Source organism: Aythya marila (assembly GCF_965140915.1).
Source record: "Aythya marila genome assembly, chromosome: 17".
Taxonomy (NCBI): domain Eukaryota; kingdom Metazoa; phylum Chordata; class Aves; order Anseriformes; family Anatidae; genus Aythya; species Aythya marila.
Window position 1 is genome coordinate 3,230,589 of NC_139058.1, and position 23,244 is coordinate 3,253,832.

General features: G+C 48.1%; 1 protein-coding gene across 10 annotated transcripts in view; it reads right to left on the bottom strand.

Moving 5' to 3' along the window:
• The window catches only part of PITPNM2 (phosphatidylinositol transfer protein membrane associated 2), a 133,656-nt gene that overhangs the window by 5,163 nt on the left and 105,249 nt on the right, over window positions 1-23,244 (bottom strand). For 4 of the 10 annotated variants that reach the window (XM_082773954.1, XM_082773956.1, XM_082773958.1 and 1 more), the window contains 11 exons: window positions 18,902-19,077; window positions 18,370-18,540; window positions 15,489-15,638; window positions 10,398-10,562; window positions 8,143-8,349; window positions 6,231-6,379; window positions 3,561-3,677; window positions 2,727-2,843; window positions 2,370-2,518; window positions 1,451-1,600; window positions 1,178-1,361 (listed from right to left, as the gene is read on the bottom strand). In XM_082773954.1, the coding sequence (XP_082630080.1) occupies window positions 1,178-1,361; window positions 1,451-1,600; window positions 2,370-2,518; window positions 2,727-2,843; window positions 3,561-3,677; window positions 6,231-6,379; window positions 8,143-8,349; window positions 10,398-10,562; window positions 15,489-15,638; window positions 18,370-18,540; window positions 18,902-19,077 (1,735 nt within the window). The remainder of the gene's footprint in view (window positions 1-1,177; window positions 1,362-1,450; window positions 1,601-2,369; window positions 2,519-2,726; window positions 2,844-3,560; window positions 3,678-6,230; window positions 6,380-8,142; window positions 8,350-10,397; window positions 10,563-15,488; window positions 15,639-18,369; window positions 18,541-18,901; window positions 19,078-23,244) is intronic. The other 6 variants (XM_082773959.1, XM_082773961.1, XM_082773960.1 and 3 more) reach the window with 6 other exon arrangements.

Sequence of the window (23,244 nt, forward strand, 5' to 3'; positions counted from 1 at the left end):
GATAATGCACCGCTGAGCAAAGCATTAATTAACAGAGCCGGGGATGTTTACAGGCCGGAACAAGAGGAATAACAGCAACAGGCCAGCAGATCTCCTATGGCTGAATGGCTGCCGTGCCTTGAGGTCCGCAGGGGGCAGGGATGCCGCACACTTCACTGCCTGCTTGCCACTAGGGGAGAGGAGAGTTTTGCAGCCCCCTGTGCAGTCAGCAGCAGCACGGAGCCTTCCCCTCTGCTGGCTGTGCTGCCACACGCGATACCACTGCTCAGCGCCGCGGGACGGAAGGAGCAGGGACAGGCAGTGACACACAACTGCCTTGCGGGGGTTCATCTGCCTGCACTCGCAGCAGAGAGCAAAAGCAGCTCCTGGCCAAAGCCTTCATCAGGGGGTTGAAGCAGGGGAGGTGCTGACACTGGTGCCACCACAGACCAGGCTGCTTTGCCCCCAGAGCTGCAGGCAAGCCGGGGATATGGCCTCTTTGGCCCTGGTCACAAACTTGTCCTCCCGGAGGACAAGGGAGAGCAGCTAGCGCGGCCCTCGTGGCAGCAAGTCGGAGACAGCTGCTCCTGCCTCCATGGCTCAGGCCAAAATCAGAGTCCAAGGGTTAACGAGGGGTTCCCTGCTCTTCAAAGCAGGGCACGAGTGCTCTGGATGCTGACAGCTACTTCGCTTGCCAGGCAGAGAAAAGCTTGTTTTATTTGGAACTTTTCTGAGCCTCTGGGCTGAGTGATGTTACGGCCTCCCTCGGGTGAATGCTTGGGAAGCCGCTCTACGCAGTCTCCTGTCAGGGGTAGGTGATGCAAGGCCACTCCCTGCCGCAGCCCCACGCCCTCCAAAGGGCACCTCAGACCCGCAGGTTACACGATGGGCAGACAGAAAGCCACTGAGCAGGTGACAAAAGCACACGAGCAGGGAAGGGGAGGCACCGCTCCCTCTTTCACTTGGCATTTGGCGTTGGAAGAATCGGTGATGAGATGGGACAGTGCAGAGCGGAGATGACACAATTTAACAGCACAGACACTTTGTGGAGCAATAAAAGGATGAAAATAAAATGAACAGAGATTAATCTTCCACTGCAGGTCGCATTGCTGCCAAGAGACTGGTGCTGACAGGGGCAATTGGACAAGGAGCAATCTAAACCCGTGCTACGATCATATTTCAGCAGGCGCAGGCTTACGTCCGTGATGAGGGATTTCAGGAAGTTGGCCTTGTGCCGCAGCGGGTCGTGAACGAGCCCATCGCAGAACGAGACGATCCCATGGGGGAAGTTGTGCTGTGCTAACCACGCTACCACCCTCTGCTTCTGCATGTCGGGGCGGCCTGTGACGTAGATAATGAGGTAGCCAAGGTCTTGCCAGTGCCTAGAAGAAAACCCACAAGTCCATGGATTACAGACCTAGAGCAGTGCTACAGGCAAAGCAAACCGACTGCCCCAGGCTCTGCTGCTCACCGTACAACGTCGACCGCTCCAGCGCGGACTTTGGGGTCGCTGCCCATGATGGAGACACTGGCTGCAAAGGAGCCATCGATGCTGAACACCACAAACTCCGTCCCCTTGGGCAGAACTGTGATGTAGCTGTCCGCGTAAGTGTGGTCACCCCTGAAAGGGAAACGGGTATTTATACATGTAGGCATAAAGATACCAAGGTTCTTTCAGAAGTAAGGTGCACCACGAGCCCAAGGCAGCCCCAGACCTGGCCGAAAGGCTCTAACTGCTGTGCTACCCTTGGTTAGAGCAGCAATGGGTACTGCAGGAAGGACTCTGTGTTGAGGTAGGGTGGGAAATAATGCTCTGGAGCCCTGGTGTCAGTGCTCATCAGTGACTCAAAACACACTCCCAGAAGAACATAGCTGCTTTCACCACTGAAAAGTGGTGAAAAACCTCTTATCCCCCTTCCAAAGCTGAATGCCAGCAACTGGAGCTGAGCTGAAACCTCATGGTCTGTGAATTACCATGAGAACAAAGTTCTGCCTCTCAAGGACAAGTTTATAGTCTTTAAAATATGCTTGGCTGTGCAGTTTCGTAGATGACAGTGAGGCCATACACCTATGGTGCAGAAGGCATGCAAGCTCCTGCAACCAGAGCTCAATTACCATCCTGTTCACGATGTAAGAGGCAGAATAAAACATGAATCTTCCTTTTATAGCTGCAGAGTACATATCATTTTGCTCCTGTTGCTGGTAAACTGGGCTTTGAACACACCCAACAATCAGAGCTGCCACGCAAGGAGGGACCGTACTCTACAATTACCAAATTCCTCTTTTATTCTGGGTTACAGGTCTATGACTTTGTCACGCAATCGCATGGCCTGTTTCAAGCCTTTTTAATCCCCTTGCAAACTAAGCCACGGCCATCCAAGGTACATCACCTGACCACCATCTTGACAGGGTACACGCCAATGCCCAGGCGCCGGTTCTCAGGGATGACGTAGGAAATTCTGCCACTGCTGTTGCTGATCTCAGTGTCAAAGTAAACCCACTCTCCTGACGGCGGCTGGGTCATGATGTGGATGTCCACCTGGGAAGACAGCAAGTCTGGGTCAACAACGGCGATAAAGACGCGTTGTACAACGGGCCAAGCACAGGGACCTTCCATCCAAGCCCCTTCATTCAGCTAGACCAAGGCACAAGGGTAGGAAACCCAAGCAGGCAGTGAGGGAGCAGTTTCCGTCCCTGTCCCCCCCCTCTTTTCACCACACGGCGCACAACCCCACAGCAGACCGTACCTTCTCTCCCGTGAGTGTGACCATATCGAGTGGACCGTACATAAACCTCCCAGTTAAGGTCTGGGGCCCATCTTCATTAGCAATGGTGTCGTTTATCCTGTGGTTGGCTGCGACATTCTACACAAGTCAAGAAGAAAAAAAAGAAAAGGTTCAGTGATGAACAGTCTCACAGGGGAACGCCAAATGTGACTGCACAAATCAGTGTGGGGGTTTCTCTGTCATTCCCCACCCAGGTCACCCACAGCTCTCAGCTTCAGAAAATAATTTGACCTGGAGGGGAGGTGAGACTCTGTGCCCTGCACCGATGACAGGTACAAAATGTATGTGGCTGAAGAGCCCATTTAAAAGGCAATTTGTATGTGCAATTCTGTTTCTGTCCATTGGATCTTACACTTTCCATTTAAGAGGCAATACAAACAGTTGCCAGAGAAAGTTGCTGACATTGTTTCAGCTCTAGCAGATAACTGCCCTCTTTCAGGAATCAGAAACATTTCCTGGGAACGAAGGGCATTCACACAGGACTTGTGTTCTTGAACTTTGGAAGAAGCTGCTTCTCCTTCCCTGACCTCCAGCCACACTCGCTGCACTTTACACGGAGTGAAGCCAAGACCTTGCTGATACAGATCTTTCGGGTGCCTTTTTCACAGCTTTATGAGTGAAATATCACTAACATATATCAGCAGCATAGTGTCTGTCTATATAATGTGGCAAGAGCATGGACAGATGCAGGTGCCCACGGTGGCCACCTCCAGCACCATTCCTGCAGCCCAAACTGAAGCCCCCGTAGGTGACAGTGTCCCTGCCGCAGCAGAGGCAGCCCCCACATCCCCTCACCCGCAGTTTCACGTGTGTCCTCTTGCGGAGCCACTTCTCACGGGGCTTGGAGGGGGTGAAGACAGACACCTCCTTCCCATCCAGCTCCAAAACGCTCGAGTTCTCGTGCCTCATCACCTGTGGGAGGACAAATCCCATCCGCAGCTTAGCCACTTGCACAGTGCCCCCTCTCCTCCTGCCTGCGCTTTCCGCATCTCCCCAGCCTGTGCTGAGGGAGGGCAGTGCCTGGACAGAGACAGACAAGTTCTCCTACTGGGCATTTGGCTTGTCAGCTAGCACTTTGAGAGGCTGCTCCCTTAAGAGCAGGGAAAATTGGTTTCTTCTGAGCTAGCAAAGTCTGTGGCCAGCACTCATTTAATCCTGGCTGGGATGCAGGTAAGAAGGGCGAGTTATTTAGACTGTCAGGAGGTATAAAACTGGCTCAAACACAGCAGAAAGGGCTGCATTTAGAGACCTCCCTTCCTGCAGGCACTCACTAGTCCCATGGCCTGGCAGGGACTGATCTCCAAGCCAGTAGGTGTCACTGCACGGGAACAGAGATCCGAGAGGGACAAGGTCATGTCCCCCAGCCTTTGGGAGCAGCTCCTGCCTGCCAGGACACAGGCAAGGATGGAGAAGGAACCCAGAGAGAGGAGGGTTATATCCTACCTAGGTTGCTCTTCAACCAACCCCAGAAGGGAAAAGGAAGACTAACACCACAGACTTCAAAGGCGAGGAGGTGTCTCAAAGGCTGCTCTAAGGCTGGGGGGTGACCCTGCAAAGAGAACTCCAGAACTGGCAGCAGTCTTTTGTGACCCTGACCCTCCAAAATATTAAGAAGACTCTCGTGTGTCAGCTCTTCTACAAGCTCTCGAGCACAGCCTGTGGGGTCAGCAGCTCTCCAGCTGACCCAGGCAGTAGTGGTCTGGCACAGACCAGCTTGCTTTGCAGAGCTGAAGTTGTTTTTTCTTCCCGGGAAACAGAAAAAGGACCCCAGGGAGGGTGAGCTTGCTGGGGAGGGATTTCACAGAAATCCAAGGCAAACAACATAACAAGTTTTACCGAAAATTATTTAAATCGGGAATCTATTTTGAGTCCCACTTGGGCTTATTTTAACAAGATTCAGTCTTTGGAGGCTAACACTATCCAACGGCTTTCTTTTACACTTTGTCCAGAGATTAGAAACAAGTCCTTATTAGGGGAAGAAGTGATGTGGTGCTCTGGAAGGACAGCAAGAGGAGAGGGCATGAGAAAAATGACAGTCTCGAGGCAGAGATGAGCGAGTAGAGACAGGCACTGGGGAAGCAGTGGTGCCACACTGCAGAGGCAGCCACTGGCAGGCTTTGAGCGGACGGAGAGCTGCAAGAAATTAAGTTCCCCACTGTGCTGCAGACCCAGGTTTGGGCTGAATCCTGAGTAATTGGCTGTGCTATTTTGGGAGGGGGGCCTTTCACATGTGAGACCATCGTGGCTGTTCCCACTCAGGCACAATTACGGGTCCCTCACTGCCTTCAGCCCCGCTGGGCTAAGTTTGATGCGGGGCTGTGGTTTCACAGCAGTGAGCTGGCGAGGTGTGTGCCAGCACCGAGACGTCTCGCTGGGCGAGATACAGGCAGAGAAGAAAGGGTCTCGCTGGATTATCGCTACTGCTCTGCTGCCACCAGCACCGACATCTCTGTTGTTTATGGTTCGCACACAATTTGGAAAACAGCACTGAAAGAAAGTTTGCCAACAGAGTCATAAATAATTGAGAGCTGCAGTCGAGGAGGCTGGAAGGGAGCAGGGACAGCTTAACAGCTGAGCTAACACAAAGCGAATCCAAGCGCCGTAGTGGGCAACACAATCCACTGAGTTGCTCTTTGTTTTGTTGTGTTTTTTTCCACTTCCGTGCTCCAAGCACCATTCCTTGAAGGGGTTCATACTTTGTAAGGCAAATAACACTCTTTCATCCCCCAAGGAACTGAAGAAAAAAAATTGTTGAGGAAAAACAGATTTTAAACAGTGAATTTAAATCTCAGGCCAAATTTAGGTTGACAGTCTGAGGCATCAGACTGCAGAAATCCCCATTTACCTAGCCCCAGGAGAACTGCTTTGTACTGGAGGAACAAAAACTAAATCCCAGCACAGTGACGATGGTCTGGGTTCCTACAGGAGACTGCAGTAACTCAGAAACTGAGGAACCCAGCCCTATTTATCAACTCATGTCAAACTCATACAGAACTTCAGTTTTATCGAATTTGGTGCTATTTCTGTTTAGACACCATGAAGTTTCTTTAAGTTTCAGACTTGGGATCCAAACTCACACACAGAGAACAGCTCACTTGCAAGAAACAAGTGCCTCCGTCTTTTGCCACTGCGATCTGATGGGAAACAGCCCCAGGCTGCTTGTCTCACTCCAACGCTCCTTGGGGAGACTGCCTAAAGCCTGCTTTGATGGCAAAACCCAGACCTGAACTAACTGGGTACAACAGCACCCGTCCATTAATTTTACATGGGTGCAGCTCTGCTAGCAACATAGGTCAGGAACAAAAAAACAGGGAAGAAGATGGACCTGCACAAAGGCTATTTTCTCAGCTCTATGCATCAAGAACAGTAATGGAGGGTACAGTGGAAAAATAAAAATCCTCCTCCCCTTTTTTCCCCCAGCAGAAACGGAGCCCAAGGGAGATGAGGGTGTGAGGATGACCGTACCTGTCTCAGCAGGAAGGAGACAACGTCTGTGGACTCCCAGTAGCTGGCGTGGAAGAGATGAGGTAAGGCAACCGTGGGGAAAGCTGTCAGGGCGTCAGGACAGTAGAGAGCGTAGTCGATCCTTTTGGTTCCCCACCATTTGGCAGCAACTAGAAGGAAAAGATTAGTTCAAAGCGGGTTCATGTGCATGCACAGTCTGTCACAAATGGTATTTCAAGGCGCTGGCCCCTCGCTCCAGGTAGGCCAGGAAGCTGCTCCCCAGATGGTTGCACTGTTAAGAGGGAACAACCAACCCAGGGCTTATTGTCTGCTCAACCCGAAGGAGGAACACACAGAGGCAGCAGCACTTGAGCTCTCCTTTATTTAAGGACATACGAAAGTACTAGAGGGCAGGTATTAACTTGCCATTAATCCAGACCACAGGGAAGGGATCTAAGGCTCACATGCAGTGAGCCTGGGAATCCACGTTCCAAAGCAGAAGACAAAATTGTCTCCTGTGGGAGGAAGGATGTGCGTGCTGTCCACTGCAGTGTGTGCCCAGGGTATCTCCAACCCTGCTTCAATCTCCTTTAGCTCTCACCAGGGAGTGAAAGACTCTTTGGCACCCAGATCTCAGCCACACTGCACAAGATATGAGTGCTGGGAGCCCACATGAGATGTTAAAGGTGCCATAAGGCAGGGTGCTATGGCTCTTGCTGCCAGGATTAGCAATCCCCAGTAAATCCTCGTTGCCCTCCGAGGCCACCATGGTGCAGGTGACAGAGATGCCTGGCCCAGCTCTGGGCCAGGGGCTCTGGGATTCCACTGCACGGGAGACTGAAAAATGCACCGAGATTTGAGTGGGCAAGGTCACAGAAAATTCAGAAGAGTTTCTTCTACCGAACAGCTCACACACAAGTGGCTGACAAGTGACCATTCGCACACCACCACACTTCAACGCTGCCCTGAAGACACACACATCCTTTCCAGCTCCAACACAAGCACGTTTCAGCCCAAAGCCTCCGACCCTGATGGCACGGGCAGCTCTCCCAGTAGCGAGGAACCCTCAGCTCCTGCACCCTCTGGCCTGGAAGAGCAGCCATGGAAAGGAGAAGATGGGTCAGGTGAAGACAGCAATAGGAAGAGCTGAGTTTGCATGCAGGTCGCAAGCTGGGGTTTTGGCAGAGTTTTTCCTCTGACTTGTTTTTCTCTGTAACAATTTTCCCTTTATATGGACTTCCAGGAAAGCTGCCAGGCATAAGGTGCAATCCAACAAAGCCTTCTTATTAAGGGAAAGCTGCTGGTGATGAGCCCCGATGCTGAACTTAAAAAATGGACCCATCAGCTCCTTCCAGAGCCCAGCACAACCACTGTGAAGTGCAGAGACTTACAGCATCAGCACTTCCCCATGGCCCAAAACCTGGTGTGCTGAATGCCCAGGCCACCTGGGGCCATCCTAACGGCCCTTGAGATTCCGAAGAGCCAAGGGAAAGAGAAGGAGGGCATTGCTGGATCAACACGGCTTTTCCAGATCACACAGGCACCTCCTCGCAGCCACTTCTGACTTTCTGCCTTCCAAACTGGCAGCTCCTGGTCACGTCCCAACCTTTCATTTCTCATGCAAGTCCCCAGCTTGGGTGACTCCAGATTCTTTGTATGAAGAAGCCAGGATTTACTCTTCTGTGTTCAAAAGACAGCATGAGGGTGGTAGAGGCAGAAGCGTTGTCCCCACAACTCTGCCTAGAAGAACTCCTGCTCTTGCCAGGTGTTAGCAGTGTTATTTATGAGTGACCTTTGGAGCAAAGTGACATAAGTACTTGTTAAAATGCAATCAGAAATTGCAAGTGTCTCAGTGAAAGCACATAGATTTGTTGTGAAGATCTGTGACCACTGAACGAGAGGAGGTTGACTGGAGCTGGTCTCTCCAGAATACCTTTCTTGATGTCCAGGTTGGGTATCCGAAGAGCACAGTCTGCATCCTGACTCGATGGCCCTTTGAGTTTTCTTCCCTTTGAAGGGACTTCATCATGTTTATGCTGCCTGCGTCTCTTGGATGAAGTCTGGGTGGGGGATTTGTGAGGGAGTGCAAGTTGGGACAGAAGGCTAAACCCTCTACAATGGTTAAGGTGGTGTTTGGTTTCTAAAAAGAAAAATAAATACAAAAGCAAACAAAAAAACAGAAGTCATACTTCTTACATCACACACGATGCAGGCAACACCACTTCCATCCTCCAGAAGCTCACGCTGTGAGGAAGCTGCACCCTGGGGAGGGCTCCCAGAAGGGAAGCGCCATTTTGCAGCGCCCTTGTGGCTTGCAGGCCATGTTCAACCCTCAGTGTATCACCTTCAGGCTGCTGCTGCGCTAACAAAATTGAGTGTATGAGCTGAAAGGCTGGGGCTGAGGGGTTGTGCCAGCACGGGGAGGTGAAGGAAGGGGCTGAGAGCACAGCAGGGAGAAGGAACGGGGCTGGTCACAGGCCAGGTGCCCTGTGAGACCCCATGCTGCTGGCTGGGTGCTGCCCAGCATTTCGGCAGCTTTTCCCCACACCTGGTGGGGCCTCTGGAGGGCCAGACGTGTGCTGAGGGCCGGACTTCTCCCCTCTGGTGTCACAGACAGGTTTTGATGGCTGTGAAGTATGCACAGGAATAATTCCCACAAAACATAAGTCAAAATAACTGGAGGAAAGCCGTAAGACTCCCCAGATCTCTGCAGGCAGGCAGGGGGATGTGCTGACGGACACGAGGGCAGCAAAAGGTGCCCCTCATGTTGACCAGTGGGTTCCCCACCTACACAGCATGAGCGCCGTGCAGGCCTGACCCTGCCCTCAGCTGGCGGAGGCAGGATGGCTGCGGGGCCTCACGCAGGGCCGTCAGGCAACATCCTGCCATGAACCCTTCCTAACAAACAACAGCAGCCCCCAGCTTCCCTTCTGGGCCGGCTGAGCTTGGCAGCTCTCTGTGGGTGTGAAATGAGCACAACAAAAACACCTTCTCCCTGAGAAGCCTTCCTCCCATGCAGATTAAAAGTTAGCAAGAAAGCTCGTCAGAACGAACACAAGAAGGCACGTTGGGCTTACAGCATCGGCTCTCGGATGCGCTTCAGGGAAGAAAAGCTCATTTGTCCAAGGGCAGGTAGTGTGTTCCTGCTGCAAAGGTTGCCTCAGACAGGACAAGAAGCCTCTGCCCTGTGCCCACGGACTTCCAACAGCTCACACTTGCCTCAGGGAGTGTTACTAAGCTCAGTAATTAATTATGAAGCAAATTGTTCATAGTCCTGGAATTTAATGTGCTGGGAACGGATTATCTCTAAGTTTTCATCACTTTCTGGGACAAAAGTTTGGGCTGAAGGTTTTTTGGTTTTTAAATTTGTTTGGTTTTCAGCCTCTTTCCATCCGAGTTTATCAGAGGTCCCTGAGGATATATTCTGTTAATCTCACACCTTCAGCTGAAACAAGGAACAGGCTGAACTGCTAACAAAGGCTGTTGTTCCTCACCATGTTAGCTGTAAAGTTATACAGGTTTTGATAAAAAATTAAAAAAACATCCTTTTTCTCCTCACTCTGCTCTGGGACATGGCTCATAATTGACTGACTCTTGGAGCTGCCCTCCAGGCTACAGACGAGCTGAATTTTCGATGCGAAGTAATAAATAACCCAAACCTTTTCCTGCCTTTCAGCATTACAGAAGGGCTTACTCGTCCCCTCCTCTTGTGGATCACGTTTAAATAATGTGCATCAAGCCACGCACCACATCCTGCATTACTAATCTACAAGTGCTGATCCCCACTACTTCTGCCAGACTCTTATCAACAGCAGCACACAAACATCCCTTTGGGTTAACCCTCACCACAGAGCAGCCAAATGCTGCTCAGAGTTATCAGTTATTACCATTTTTGAACAATTTACACCATAATCACCAGCACAGTCCAACATGCATAACACGGCAATGGCCCCTGTGTCATAAACTGGCTCCTCCAGGGGACACGATAACACGCAGCACTGACTAGGACACAATCAGGTGAAGGTGAAATAGTTCCAGGTTTGGTTATAAATGGAAAGCATACCCCAGACAGACAGACAGACGGACAGAAGCTGCGTGGCTCTGAGCCAGAGCGGGGCGGCTCGGTGCACGGCGCTGAGACAGCGGTGTGGTGGCGAGCAGAAGTGTTGGAGGGGGTGAAACACTTACTGTTGGCTATGTTGGAAGCAGTGTAACTGTCTGCCATTCCTGAGACCTGGCTGGCAATGCTGATCTCACTGGCTCTCCGGAAGCCCCTGAACTGAGGGGCTGAAATGGGGGTGGACAGGGACGCGCTTTCCATGAAGACGGCACCATGAGACTGAACAACATCTGCTACAAAGTTGAAACAGGGAAATCAAAATATTAGACCAACAGACAGAGGCTGGGCAAGATGAACTTGAGAGGAGGAAGAGGAGGCAAACAAGGCTCGTAGATGCAAAAAAAACCTTTCAAAACTGATCGGAATGAAAAACATTTCATTGGAGCTCTAGTTTGAAAAGGAAGCAAACACCACAGCAGGCAAAGAGGCATGTGGCAGGAAGAGCAGTCTTTGATTGAGAAAAGCAAAATAATTAGCTAAAAAAAAAAATCCAAAACCCCAAACAAAAATCCAGGCACTTACTTAAGCAGCAAGAACAGAAGCATGTGTCATACATACAGATGTGAATATATACAACTTTATATATTCACACTGAGACAAAATAATAACCAGGGGAAGGAGAACAACAACAAAAAAACAACCTTTAAAAAGGGATATTTGTTTTCTTGAAACATTTAGACTTAAATGAACATCTCCAAGATAGAAGCATTAATGCAAAAAACATCAAGAAAACATTTTCATGCCTGGCATGGACTAAATTTGAACTTGTATTTCATTGCTGATGGATACAGCCAACACTCGTTAAACTAAAACAGGGGCTACTGAGGAAAAAGGAGCCTGGTGCTGAGCACTTACATCTCCAATCGGTGTTGGTGGCTCGGGGAGCGCTCAGTCTCTGTGAAAACAGAGCTTCTTTTGTACAACGTGCAAGTCTGGATTTTAGATCCCAACCTGAGGTTTACCAAGTGTGGCTTAACCCTCTAGTACATAAATACAGAAAAGGAGGATTTAAAGGCATGCTCACGTGGCCCTTATACATGTATTAGGGGGAAACGGACCTAAAAACGTTCAGGACTGGCAAACCAAGAGACGCTGAAAGTCAAGATACAATCTCTGCATTTCATTTTTCCCCCTGTAACAGTGGTATGAGCACCCACCCCTCTGTGGATGCTCTGAGGCCAAATTAAACGTCTCTGGGACATCCTGCACTGCAGAGGGTTTGTGGTGCCGATACCACGTGCTTCACAGCAGGCAACACAGGTATGACAGTAACATGCAAAAGCAAAGCTATTTACTGCTGCTGTAATGTTGCCCATCTCTGTTGTACCTGAGTAGCAGCATCTGAGCTTTTTTTTCCAGACAGGGCAAAAGTTTGTGCCCAGCTGGGCAGTGGATGCCACGGGGAACACAAGTAAATTACTCCCCCGCACCAACATCCTCCACCTACTTCAGCCAGTTTGGCAATCCCTGGATTTGATCCCAGCGTGCGGCTGACACGAGGCGTTGTTTTGGCAACTGGTTTATTTTAATACAGATCTTTTTGCTTGGGGCTACTGCTCTGCTTCCTCCGATCTTTCAGTTCACAGCAGCAGTGTCTGTGCCCACACAAATCCTGCTGCAGCGGAGGGAAAGAGAATGTATGAAGCAGAAAATGTGTAGATAAGTGTCGGTAAAAGAGTTCTGTTCTCTGCAGGGAAAATCAGGCCACAAGCTGCTCTGTGTAAAAGCTTTGTGGACTGCAAGATCTGAGTCCTAGCGGGAGCCTGACCTGATGATGAGCTTCACACACTGCCCACGTTGTGCCTGAAAGGCCATTACCAGCATCACTTTCTCAGCACTTTCCTCCACTTTTCACCTTGCCTCAAGCTGCTGGCTGTCAAGGCTGCTACCAGCATCCACAGCCCAGCCAGCCCCACTAGGCCAGCAGAGTTTTCTTACTGCAGAAAGCACCAGCACGAGGCAGGAGAGACAATTCGACCAGAGGCTGTGCTTGGGAAACATGAGCCAAGCCAGGAGCTGGCTGAGTTCAACCCCACAGACAGGGTGAGGGGTCTCACTCCCACTGCGGGCACCTACTGACTGCATGACCTGACACAGCCCTCTCACCTCTCCAGGTTACCCCTTCTTCTCCTTGTCTGTACAGACTGTGAGATCCTTCTGCAATAATCCCTCCCATCACACGGGTGCCCCAACACAGCTGCAGCACAGGTGATGACTGTCAGCTCCCCTGAACTTGGTCAGATGCAGGGAGAGGTTTGGCTTTGTCCGACTAGGAAAAATGCCAGGCTCAGGTTTAGCTTGCACCTACCAGCGAGGCCTGAACTTCTTTTTCTCCCTTAAAAATAAACATCTGTGGCTTGAATTAGGAAGCAGCTGGAGTCTTACACCAATGCTACACAGGAGGAAAGGCTGGGCCAAATCGCTTGATTACGGCTCTGGCTGTTAGCTTATCTTCCCTTAGCTCTGTGTGAATTTTACCTCCTTTTTTCATGGGCCCGGGAACTGGAAAGTACATAAAGTTAAAAACAGTGGCACTCTGGGCTTGCTTTCTTAGTCATCTGGCTTTCTGTGCCTAGCTGTGGATTTTTGAGTCTGAAGAAAAAACAAAACAAGTCAACACACAAAAAACACTTCAACAACCCCTCCACCACCATGCTAGCTAGTGTCACACAGGAGTCCTTCTCCACTCGTATAAAAATCGAATCTGTTTTACTGTTACTGAGCTGTGTGCTGGTGGCAGGAGTCTGCTCTGCAGGGGCTGACATGCAGCCCGACTGCACCGTCCCTGCGTCCAGCCCACTTGGGTGACTGTCATGTTTCTCCCTTTTCCCAAGCTATGCACCCTCTGTTCCTGAAAGATTACAGTTTCTAAGAAAAAATGAGGGCCAGGAAGAAGCAGGGCAGGAAACGTGGACAGAAAACTGCCCCTTTAGCCAGGCTTCCTCAACCCCAAAGCTGCTGTGACAGCAACTTCCAGATAAAAACCTGTGACCTGACCCACAGGAAAAAAAAAAGAGAACAAAAAACCACAAAGAAACAAACTAACAACATTTTTCCTAAACTCTGTGTATTCTTTGTACCAAATCCCTTGGGCAGGAAGGTTCTTGCCTTTTGGAAACCAAGGGGGCTGTCTTTGGGAATGATGTGAGCAGGACAGGATGCAGCAGATGCTGCCACAGCGGCACAAAGTGACCAAGCCCCTGCGACAGCTCCTGCTCCAGAAGGGCCCTGCTTTCTGCTTTTCACAGGTGGCAGCCTGTGAGGTTTCTCCAGCAAACACTTCCAACCCAATCCAGATGCCTGGAACAGGACCAGCACCAGAAAGATCAAGTTTAGCCATCAACCACCAAGTTCAGCTGTTCCTTCAGGACATACATGTAGATAGAGGTGGACAGAGGTGCCACTGGTGTGCTGAGCTGGCTGAAACGTGCTTTGTACCATGTCTGAGAGCAGACCTCACCAGAGCGAAGACACTCCCGAAGCTGGAGACCTGGCCCGAGTGGCACCCTGATCATCCCTCTCCCGGCAGCACACGTCAGACTGATGCGTGAATTGAGATTTAACTGTGCTTCTGCAAGAGCTGCCGTAAGAAGCAAAATCACTTTGTTTTTGCCTGGCTATGGCTCTTTAATACTCATTTCAGTGCTGTACCTTTTTGTTTATGGACCCATTCGTCAATGTTCTTACTAATTGTTTCGCACTCAGTGAACGGCACCGGGCCATCCTTCTAATGTACTGCTGGCACCGAGTTAAGTCCTTGGGGCATCCAAATGGCACATTTCAGTATATGCTCTTTGCAGGCTGAGCTGTGCCACTGAAGCAGGGAGTACTGAAAGCAGTTGAAGATATGGAAGGTTCAATAAAAAAACAAAGAAGCCAGCCAGCTGCTCAACACAGGCCAGACCCTGCCTGCACCAGTCACCAGCCAGTGCTGGGCACTCTGCAATCGCTACCCTGAGATCAAGAGCCACACAAATTTCCACACAAATTTCTGTTGTCCTTAAGTTGTTATGATTCTGGAGATCCATTCCCAGTGGCTGAACTGGGAATCAGCACCTGCTGCAGTCACACCAAGCACTGCTTGGCCACATCATGCTCTTGAAACACAGGGTAGAGAGCAGAGAAGCTTCTGAAAGCCCTGTCCTGCCAGCAGGATGTATCAGATAACAGCTAACGGGCATTTCATCAGCGACCTCCGAAGTGATTAATTAATAGTGCCAGATCCTTTCCCTCTGCTTTGTTACAGAACATCACAGCACGGGCAACATGGCAACTGCACACCTGAAAACCATCAGGGAGAGACTATCTGGGATAGTCAGCGATGTTGCCATCCTGTATGACCACATAACGTACTGGACTGCTCATGAACAGCAAGGGTCAGCTTGTTAAACAAATAAATAAATAAAAAGCAGCTGAATCAGGCTCCCAATGCAAAATAATAATAATAAAAAAAAAAAGGTGAGAATGGGCAAGTAAGACATGGGAAAGAAAGAACCAAAACAAAATCAAATCTCATTAAAATCACGATGCAGCACCAGCCACCACCAGAATAAATGAGGCCATGCAGCATTTACAACAGTAAAAAAAAAGGCAAAATGAATGCGTCAAAGTTTGCTTTTAAGGCAGAAGTCGCGAAATTAATTTTCAAAAGCCAACACATACAGCTACCTTGGGGTCTGAAAGCCTCAGTCAGTGTATTCAGCAGAGCCACAAGCACTGTCCAGACACGAAATACTCAAATGGACAAAACCTGGTCTGACAGGCATTACATTTCTGGCCACGGTGCAGTGTGGCTGAGTGCTGGGGAGTTGCACGCTGTGGACAAACCAAACTGTTTCCAGGGGATCCTGCACACGAGCAGGGCCACCTGGGGACTCCACATCTCCGTGCCAAAGCCACTTCCCAGCAGCACAGCCACCACAGAAGGAAAAAAACTGAGCATGTGGCAGCAGTCTCCCCTTCCAAACTCAGCACTGTAATGCCAACTCATTCATTTTCCTGCTGGGTCTCCCAGACCCCAAGCACGATCCCATGCAGTTTGTTCATGTGGCACAGCCTGAGACACAGCATGAAGATTTCAGCTCCAGGAGGTAACAGTATGATCTCCAAAAAGCACCCCAAGTACCCAAGACAACAATACAAAAGTGTAGATTACACACACTCAGCAAAACCGGCACTTTTATTGGAAACATCTTGCCAATTCAGTACGGGAACAGGGATACTTGTTTCCATGAAGCTGTCCTGGTGCTGGAGAGCACCCAGAGGGCTACTTTCCATGAGGAGGATGGGATTGTTCTGGATTGTCTCAACTAGAAGCAGATGGGAAAATAAAAAAACAACAAAAAACAAAAGAACAGAAGGACAAAGAACAACAGACATGCGGCCACAAAGTGTTAACATACAAACAGTTACAACTGAGCACTTCAACTATGAGTCAGGGTCTTCAATGAAAGGAAAACCTTCAAATAGAGGAAAAGAAACAAAACATGGGTGACTTTCCAAATAGACCCACATCAGAGAGATTAACTGGTAGCAGAGGAGAGCAAAATGATGGCATTTCAACCACAAAAGAAAAAGGAGTCTCTTAACCAGCTCCTCCAAATGAGCTGAATTCACAAATACCCAGCAGATCCAGAGAAATCTTTTTTTTACTACAAGGAGAAAAAAAATATATGCTCTAAGGGAGATTTACTTGAATCAGACTCACAGCCTACACAGTGCAAAGCACAGGAGTAAGCAGGGATGTGAATTTGATTTCACTCTGCACGTTGGTTGTAATCAAACAGGGACCCAGCATTTAGTACAGATGGCAAAACAGAAGTCTAAGAGGCTTCCTGAGCCCTGGACCAAAATAAATAAATAAATGAAAAGCCAGCTATCTGTGCAAGGAGATACACACAAATAGTGCTACAGAATGTTTAGTACATAACTAATTATAATTGAGCACCTGAATTGCACATGATCACCAAATCGTATCTCTTAATTATAGCAACAATTAACTTTTCTGGAGCACCCTACGGTGAACGCTCCTGCTTTAGCAGTGGCTTTGCAAATCATGGTCAGAACAGCCCTTCTGGGTAATGCATAAATCTCAACATAATTTTTACTCTAATGGAAAGGAATAGTCTGTTACTTTATGATAAGCTAACGAAGAGGCTTCATCTTACTCAAGAAGAGAATTTAAAGGTGCTTTTTTGTCAGTTCTATTCACCATGGTAAATAAAGCAGCATCTCTTTTAATAACAAAGCTCAAACCTGGAGAGGGTTCTGAAATCGTTCAACCCTTCTCAGAGTTGAGCTAATTGCTGTGTAACTCCTCTCCATTACATTACATAGAAGTGTCTCTCTAAACTTAAGACACAGCCAACTTAACAAAGGTCCAGGGAGGCCCAGTAAATTAATAAGATCACTGCTTGTTGCACAGAATGATAACCAGAACGAAGGTTGCTCAATGGCAACGGGGCTTTTGCTTCAGGCTTCACTGAGAACAGGGGACTTGAAATATAGTTAAGAGGAAGAAGGTGTTTAGGAATTTTCATTTTAATTTTTATAAGAAGCCACTTGCAGCTGATACCTAAAGCATACCCCCAGAAAAATCTGCTTGTCAAGTTGCTACAGATTCCCTGAGCTGTTGTAACTGGACTGGGTACAAATGCAGTTGTGGGTGGATCCATTTTTAAAGAGTGTTGCAGCAAGATCTTTGCTAAATTTGATGAGTGAGTAGGGCCTGCAGAAAGTATTTTATTCACTCCATTAAACATGGATTTTAGTTTATGCCCATTTAAACAAATCAGATTCAGCAATTAAAACAATCCTTAAAGATACAGATACATACAAGACCACTGTTCTGCATTTTCAGTTTAAAAGTGATGCAGAGCATCAATTTTTTATTCACCTCTGGATATATATTTCTCTTCATTTGGTCCTACATGATTAAATAAATGGGAAGTTACCAGAGTTTTACAGAAAAAAAACTCCCAATCTTTCTAGCTGATGGCTTTTGTATTTAACTCTGGTTTGCCAGCATGATTTCTTGTATGCTGTAAATCTAGTTTTACAGTAGAGACTCCTAGTTGCTCTGTTTACTGTAAGTAGCCTTTGACTAACAACCTAGAACAAGGGAAAAATTATGGTGAAATTTTTCTTCTTGCCCCAAAGCCTTGACCCTGCAGGGAGCCAAAGCTTTAGGTGAAGCAGGAAGGTCAAATTTAGTTCTGCACAGTGCAGAAAGCTTCTCACAAGCTTCCTGAAGAGCTCCTTGCAATGAAATCTTGCACTGAAATGGCAACAGACTATGAGAGTCTAGGCACAGAAGTGAGGTGAAGATGGTAGGAAATATAATTTATTTAATTAGATCAACTGCAAGAGCACTGATGTAATGGGAGCCGAGGCAGGGCATGGTCAGGACACAATTGCTTCAGATGCAACCCAGGCAGCCAAAAGGACATGCAGACAGCCATTTTAGACATTGTTACTGCTGCAATTGGGCTAGAGCAAGTGAAAAGGCCACTGATGGCAGAGGAATCCTAGGTATCCTAGGAAAACAGTCTCTCACTGGCAAGGTGGCAAAGGCAAGGCACTGTCACCAGCCCACCCGTGGGCAGTAGCCAGTCCTTTGGCTGGTTCCATGAAAAAGCAAAGGGTGCAACCAAGTAAATCATCTCATGATGTCATTATTGACTCTGCTCCTTCCAGTCTTCACTGGCGTCCCAAACATCAAGGTCCTGAAACTCAGCCAAGTTAATCATGCTTCATCCAGCCCCAACCACAAGCACCAGCTTGGGTGTTAAGCAGGGACCTTCAAAGAGAGGTCACCACATTCCGACTCTCAGCAGCTGATGGCCTTTGTGTGACACATGTTAGACATTTGAGTCACAAGGCACTGATTTTGTTGGAAGAAAACTACTTTTGATAAAGCAGGAACAAGGTTAACATTACGGGGCCAATTCCCTTTCTTGGCCTTTCCAATTGCTTTGATAACCTCATGTGAAGTGTGGATATAACCCTTCAGACTGCTAATATGAATCCGAAGTGACTTACCCAGAACAGCAGAATTGCCATCACCCAGTGGGAACCTCTGGTAACGGGGAATATTAAAGGGGGGCAAAAGGTAAAACTTTCTCTCCAGAAGAGGCTCGAGGCGTGAAGCAGATGGGTCTGCAGGGTGGAACAGGTTATAGACCTGCTGGCAAGCTGGTCTGAGCTGAAAGACTGAAGAGATGGAGAAAAAAAATATTCAAATATCACATGGTTATTTGTTAGATTACTGTAAATATTTGTCTGTAAAACAGATAACAGTCAAGTTTACAAAAACAGAAAAAGCACTGAAGATTTATCATCTCCCTCATCTTCCAGTTTAATCAATGGAAACAATTTATCAGCACATCATGTACAGATTCAAAAATTTCCCAGTATTTTTAATGTTTTGAACTAAATGACAAATAAATTGTATCATCAGTGTCGGCTAGAGCATACAGTGATCTGATTCCTTATGGTGCAGTAAGTGTTATACATAAATATTTGTTTTTTACTGGATTACTCAGTGAGCTCAACAGTTTACATCAGGACTTACTGTCAAGAGCTGGAATGACAGTTTTTCGTAGTGCAAGAACCAGACCCAGGGGAGAACCAAAGAGGAAGAAGTCCGTGATCTCAAACTCAAACTTTCCAATATTTCCTCCATCCAGCATAGTGGAGCTACTAGATCGTCTGGACCCCGGGTCATTTCTGAGAACACTAGAATGTAAACTAGAACAAGAGCAGAAAATAAAGACAAAATTTTATTCATATTGTTTTTTCATAATTGAGGACCAGATAAATGATTAACAGCAAAATGAATTCTGTCTCTTTAGTGAAGAAACAGTGCCAATCAACTCTCCATGCCTCTTCACTTTAGTTTATTATCCAGCAAAGTGTCCCCCCAAACAATGACCCAATTTCATTGGCATCACATAGACTGTACAAATCCAAGCTTCAAGTGGGTTCATTTACACACTCCACTCTCCTCAAATATTTCTTTTTTAGGAGTCAAAAACTTGGTTACTGCTAGTGGAACAGTCACTGGCAAACTAAAATAACCAGCAAAGCAAAATTACTATAGCACCAAGGGAAAAAGCAGATTTACAGCGATTCACTCTATTACACACATCACTGCTATGCTTTCTGGCTGTCAACATTTGAGTTCCTTCCATCACCTTACTCTCAAATGTTACGGAAAGCTGTGCTTACCCATTTCTTCCTCTTGCAAGTAGTTGGACAAATGTTACAGTATTAAAAAGGAAAGAGAAAAAGAAAATGGGAGGGGAAAAAGAAAAAGGAAGATCAAAATTTGCAAGAAGATCCTTGTGTACCAAGTTTGAAGCACAGTTTCATGCATGTGCATGGCACACACTGGGAATGGAAATGTGGGGTAATTAACCCAGTGACCATGGGGTAAATTGTTTCTATCATGCACCCAGGACCCTCCCACCTCTCTTCTGCCCATGAGATCACGTATGCCAAGTTATTACCACTCAAACTACCTCTCAACCCCAGCCCAACAACTCCAGGTAACTGCACCTAAAAGATACAGAATATGTCTAAGCTTTTTTCTGTTCCTTTCAGTTGTCAAATCTCCTTGAAAATCTCAACCTGTGTGCAGTGCAGGCTGGCCGATACAGAGGTTTAAAACAGGGATTTGACGTCACATATCCTTTGGACACGGAGGCAGAGGAAACAGGAACCCTCAGATAACAAGCCTGGGAATCCACCCCCGTGCTAGGAAGCAGTGGTTCTTTGCAGGCTAGATCTGGGATAAAGCTGAAGTGGCAGATGTGTAACTCTAATAACCTGGTTCACAAAAGGTTTTCTGAGATCATTCTCTCACGACCGTAGAGCAATAAGCTGCAATTTCTTTTCCTCTCCAGGTTCTGCAGATTCAGACTGCAGCCTTGCTGGGCTCTCACTGCTACAGCTGCAAGCGGAGGGCTGCAGACAGGCTACCAGCAACATCTTAACAGGGTGTTTTCCAACACTTCAACAAGCATCTGAACAGAGTCTATAAAATATGTAGGATAAATGGATACCACAACAGTTGGGCTGGATGAAAGGTTTACTGGCCTGAAGTCAGACACGATGCAAATGCAAGTCTCTACCCAGCCCCAAGACGAAGTCCCAGGTGCTCAGCAGCACTTGCATGGCTCCGCGTGCCACAGCACTGGCTCCCTGCTGCTGCTTCTGAATGCGTGTGCCTGCCCAGCTGGGCACTCAGGGAAATGGGGATGCTCCCTCCCCACCATCTGGAGCCCTGGAACCGTTGCACTCACTCACCCCTGCGCACGCTTCCCCTCTGGGGTAGCTGTTTTTCAGTAAAAGAAAAGCTGCAAAAACGCAGATGGGAAGAGAAGTGGGTTTCACTTGGACTGAGTTTTCTTGGCAAACAGCACATTGCCCCAGAGACAGCACCTCTGCTCTGCTGGCCGCTGCTCCCAGAGGTGCTCAAAACCTTTCTCCTCGTGCCCTGCTGCCAGGTACTGCCTAGAGGAGCCCGCCTGCACGCCTGCGGTACTATTCTCCTGGTTACCATCCGCAGGGAAATATAACAAGCTGATTTACGCCAGACATACAGATCACAGAAAGTCAAAACAGTGATGTCAAAAGCGAGAGGAACAAGAGGTTACGGCAGTGACAGCTAAAATGAGTATGTTCCCAGTTCTGTGATGTGAACGAGCCTCCCCGAGATCACACTGCCAAGATGTGCAACGCTGAAACAGATTTAAAACAAGCCACCTTCACTGAAGCTACAATTATTTTAGCTGTCAAGACTGCAACGCATTAAGTGTGCCGTGTGTAAGGAATACAAAGTTATTTAGAATGAGTTGGGTTTTGCCAAAGACAGGGCAGCGGCAGCGTGATCTGAATGAACGTGCCACAGAAAGGATCCTGACGGCGGATGCGTTACGGCAGGGCTGGTACAAGGCTTTTTGTGTATTTGCTCCTCTTCCCGTGGCATCTCTTGGTGGGGAACGAAAGAGAAAGAGAACAGCCATACTGCTCAGCAATTTGGACAGCTCCTCTCGTTTTACCAGGAACTTGATAGTCTTTTTTGCAATCAAAAGAAACGAGAGCCAAGGGGAACTCTGAATCCATCACGCTCCAAGCAACCTACAGCGCCCTGTTCTCCCTTTAAAAAGCAGCAGATGTACTGTGTGCATTAATTAAACAAGAGCTTATGGATTTCAGAAGCAAATCAACTCATTTACAATAATACAAGTACAGCACAGCCAGAAATAATGTAGTTGTGCAGAAGGACTGAATTTAAAAATAAATGTGTGATTGTAATCTCCAGATGCTGCTCTGGCTTGCTGGGCATTATCCCAGAGAAGCGGGTAGGTCTGATACATGAATAAAAATGAGTGTCTTTGGCACAAGCTGAGATCTGCAATAGGCACGGACAGAAAGGCCCCCATATGCCAGGCTGCCAGTATGCGGTGCCCATTAGGAAAACTTGGCTCTGCTCCGCCAATCTCCTGCACGAAGCTGTGTCACATCAGAGCTTAGTTTTCATATGGGAAAATCATTATTTAGTGACAGCGGGAGCGCTGGGGCACTCAGCCCATGACTGTGCTGCTCGGCGATGATGGCTGTGAGCACGAGGTCTGGGGACGGGGCCAGGTGTGACACCCTGCCAAGAGGCTGGAGTGGAAGAGGAGAACCCCTGCCCCCGAACCGCCCCTGCGCCAGGGACTGGAGGGGGAGAGATGCAAAGACAACTCACGGCATCAGGCTGCTCTTTTTCCTGAATTAATCTGGCTCTTGAGCTGTGGGAGAGGCTTATTTTTGACCCAAGGTCTAAAGGTTGATTAGAAAAGATATGAAAGCCCCAAAGAAGTAAAGGTGCAGCAACCCATCTCACTGAACACTGACAGCCCTTTCCAGGCTCCCCTCGAGTGCTTCCTGAAGGGAGCAGCCACGCTCCTTAGGAGATGGAGCAAGGAGGAGCAGGACAAAGCTATCTGAAGAGACAGATGGCACCATGCAATCCCTCAGCCATCGCAGGCCCACTGCTTCTGCTAAACCAGATGCAAAAATGCAGCAAGACTCCAGCCCACTTCCCTGCACTCAGTCTGTGCTCTGGAGGTCAAGAACAAGGAAGAGAAAGCACATTTTTGCATGACTCATATTTTCTCCTGTAATACAGGAGGCTGTTTCAATAAGGTATGAACAAGAGACTGATTGCCTTTTATTAACCTGCTAGAAATAGCTGAGAAGCTTATTGTGGATTTTTGTTTTTTTTGTAAATGCAGCTTATCTTTCTGAATATAGTAACTCTGTGCCCCAATGACATTCCCTTTGGTGTTTTCTCTCTCCTATGAATCTTTTGCAAAAGGGCCCCTGATGTGGCAGGACAACAGGAGCCCCTGGGCTGGAGCAACAACTGCAATTAATGAAGAAGGAGAAATTGGAGACAGGATTTCAGCTCAGCACAGGGCAAAAGAAACAGCCTTGGACACAGTTACAATGCAGATAACAGCATTTGCTGGGGGAGACGTTGCTCCTCAGTACCTGGGTCGTAGGGGGGGGAAGAGGGATTAAGAGGATGATGCAGCCTGTCTGGTCCTGTAGGAGAGAAAGGGATGGGCTATCCAGTTCCACAGGCAAATGAGTCAGAAAAAACAGTCAGAAAAAGCCTCTGGGCTTACAGAAGTAATCCCTGAATGATCAGCAGCAATGGAAAGACCGCTATGAAAATTTTATCAGTTATGTTAACAGATACGTTTCTGAAAGTCCATTTGAAGAAGCTTTGCAATGTGATACTGAGGGCTTTGGTAGTGAGTAACAAATGCGAAACGTGACCTTGGTGCAAGGGTGCAGCCCTGGCAGAGGACAAAACCCAATCCCCTGTCCCTGCTCCATGCAGGGGCTCGGGTGGCTTCG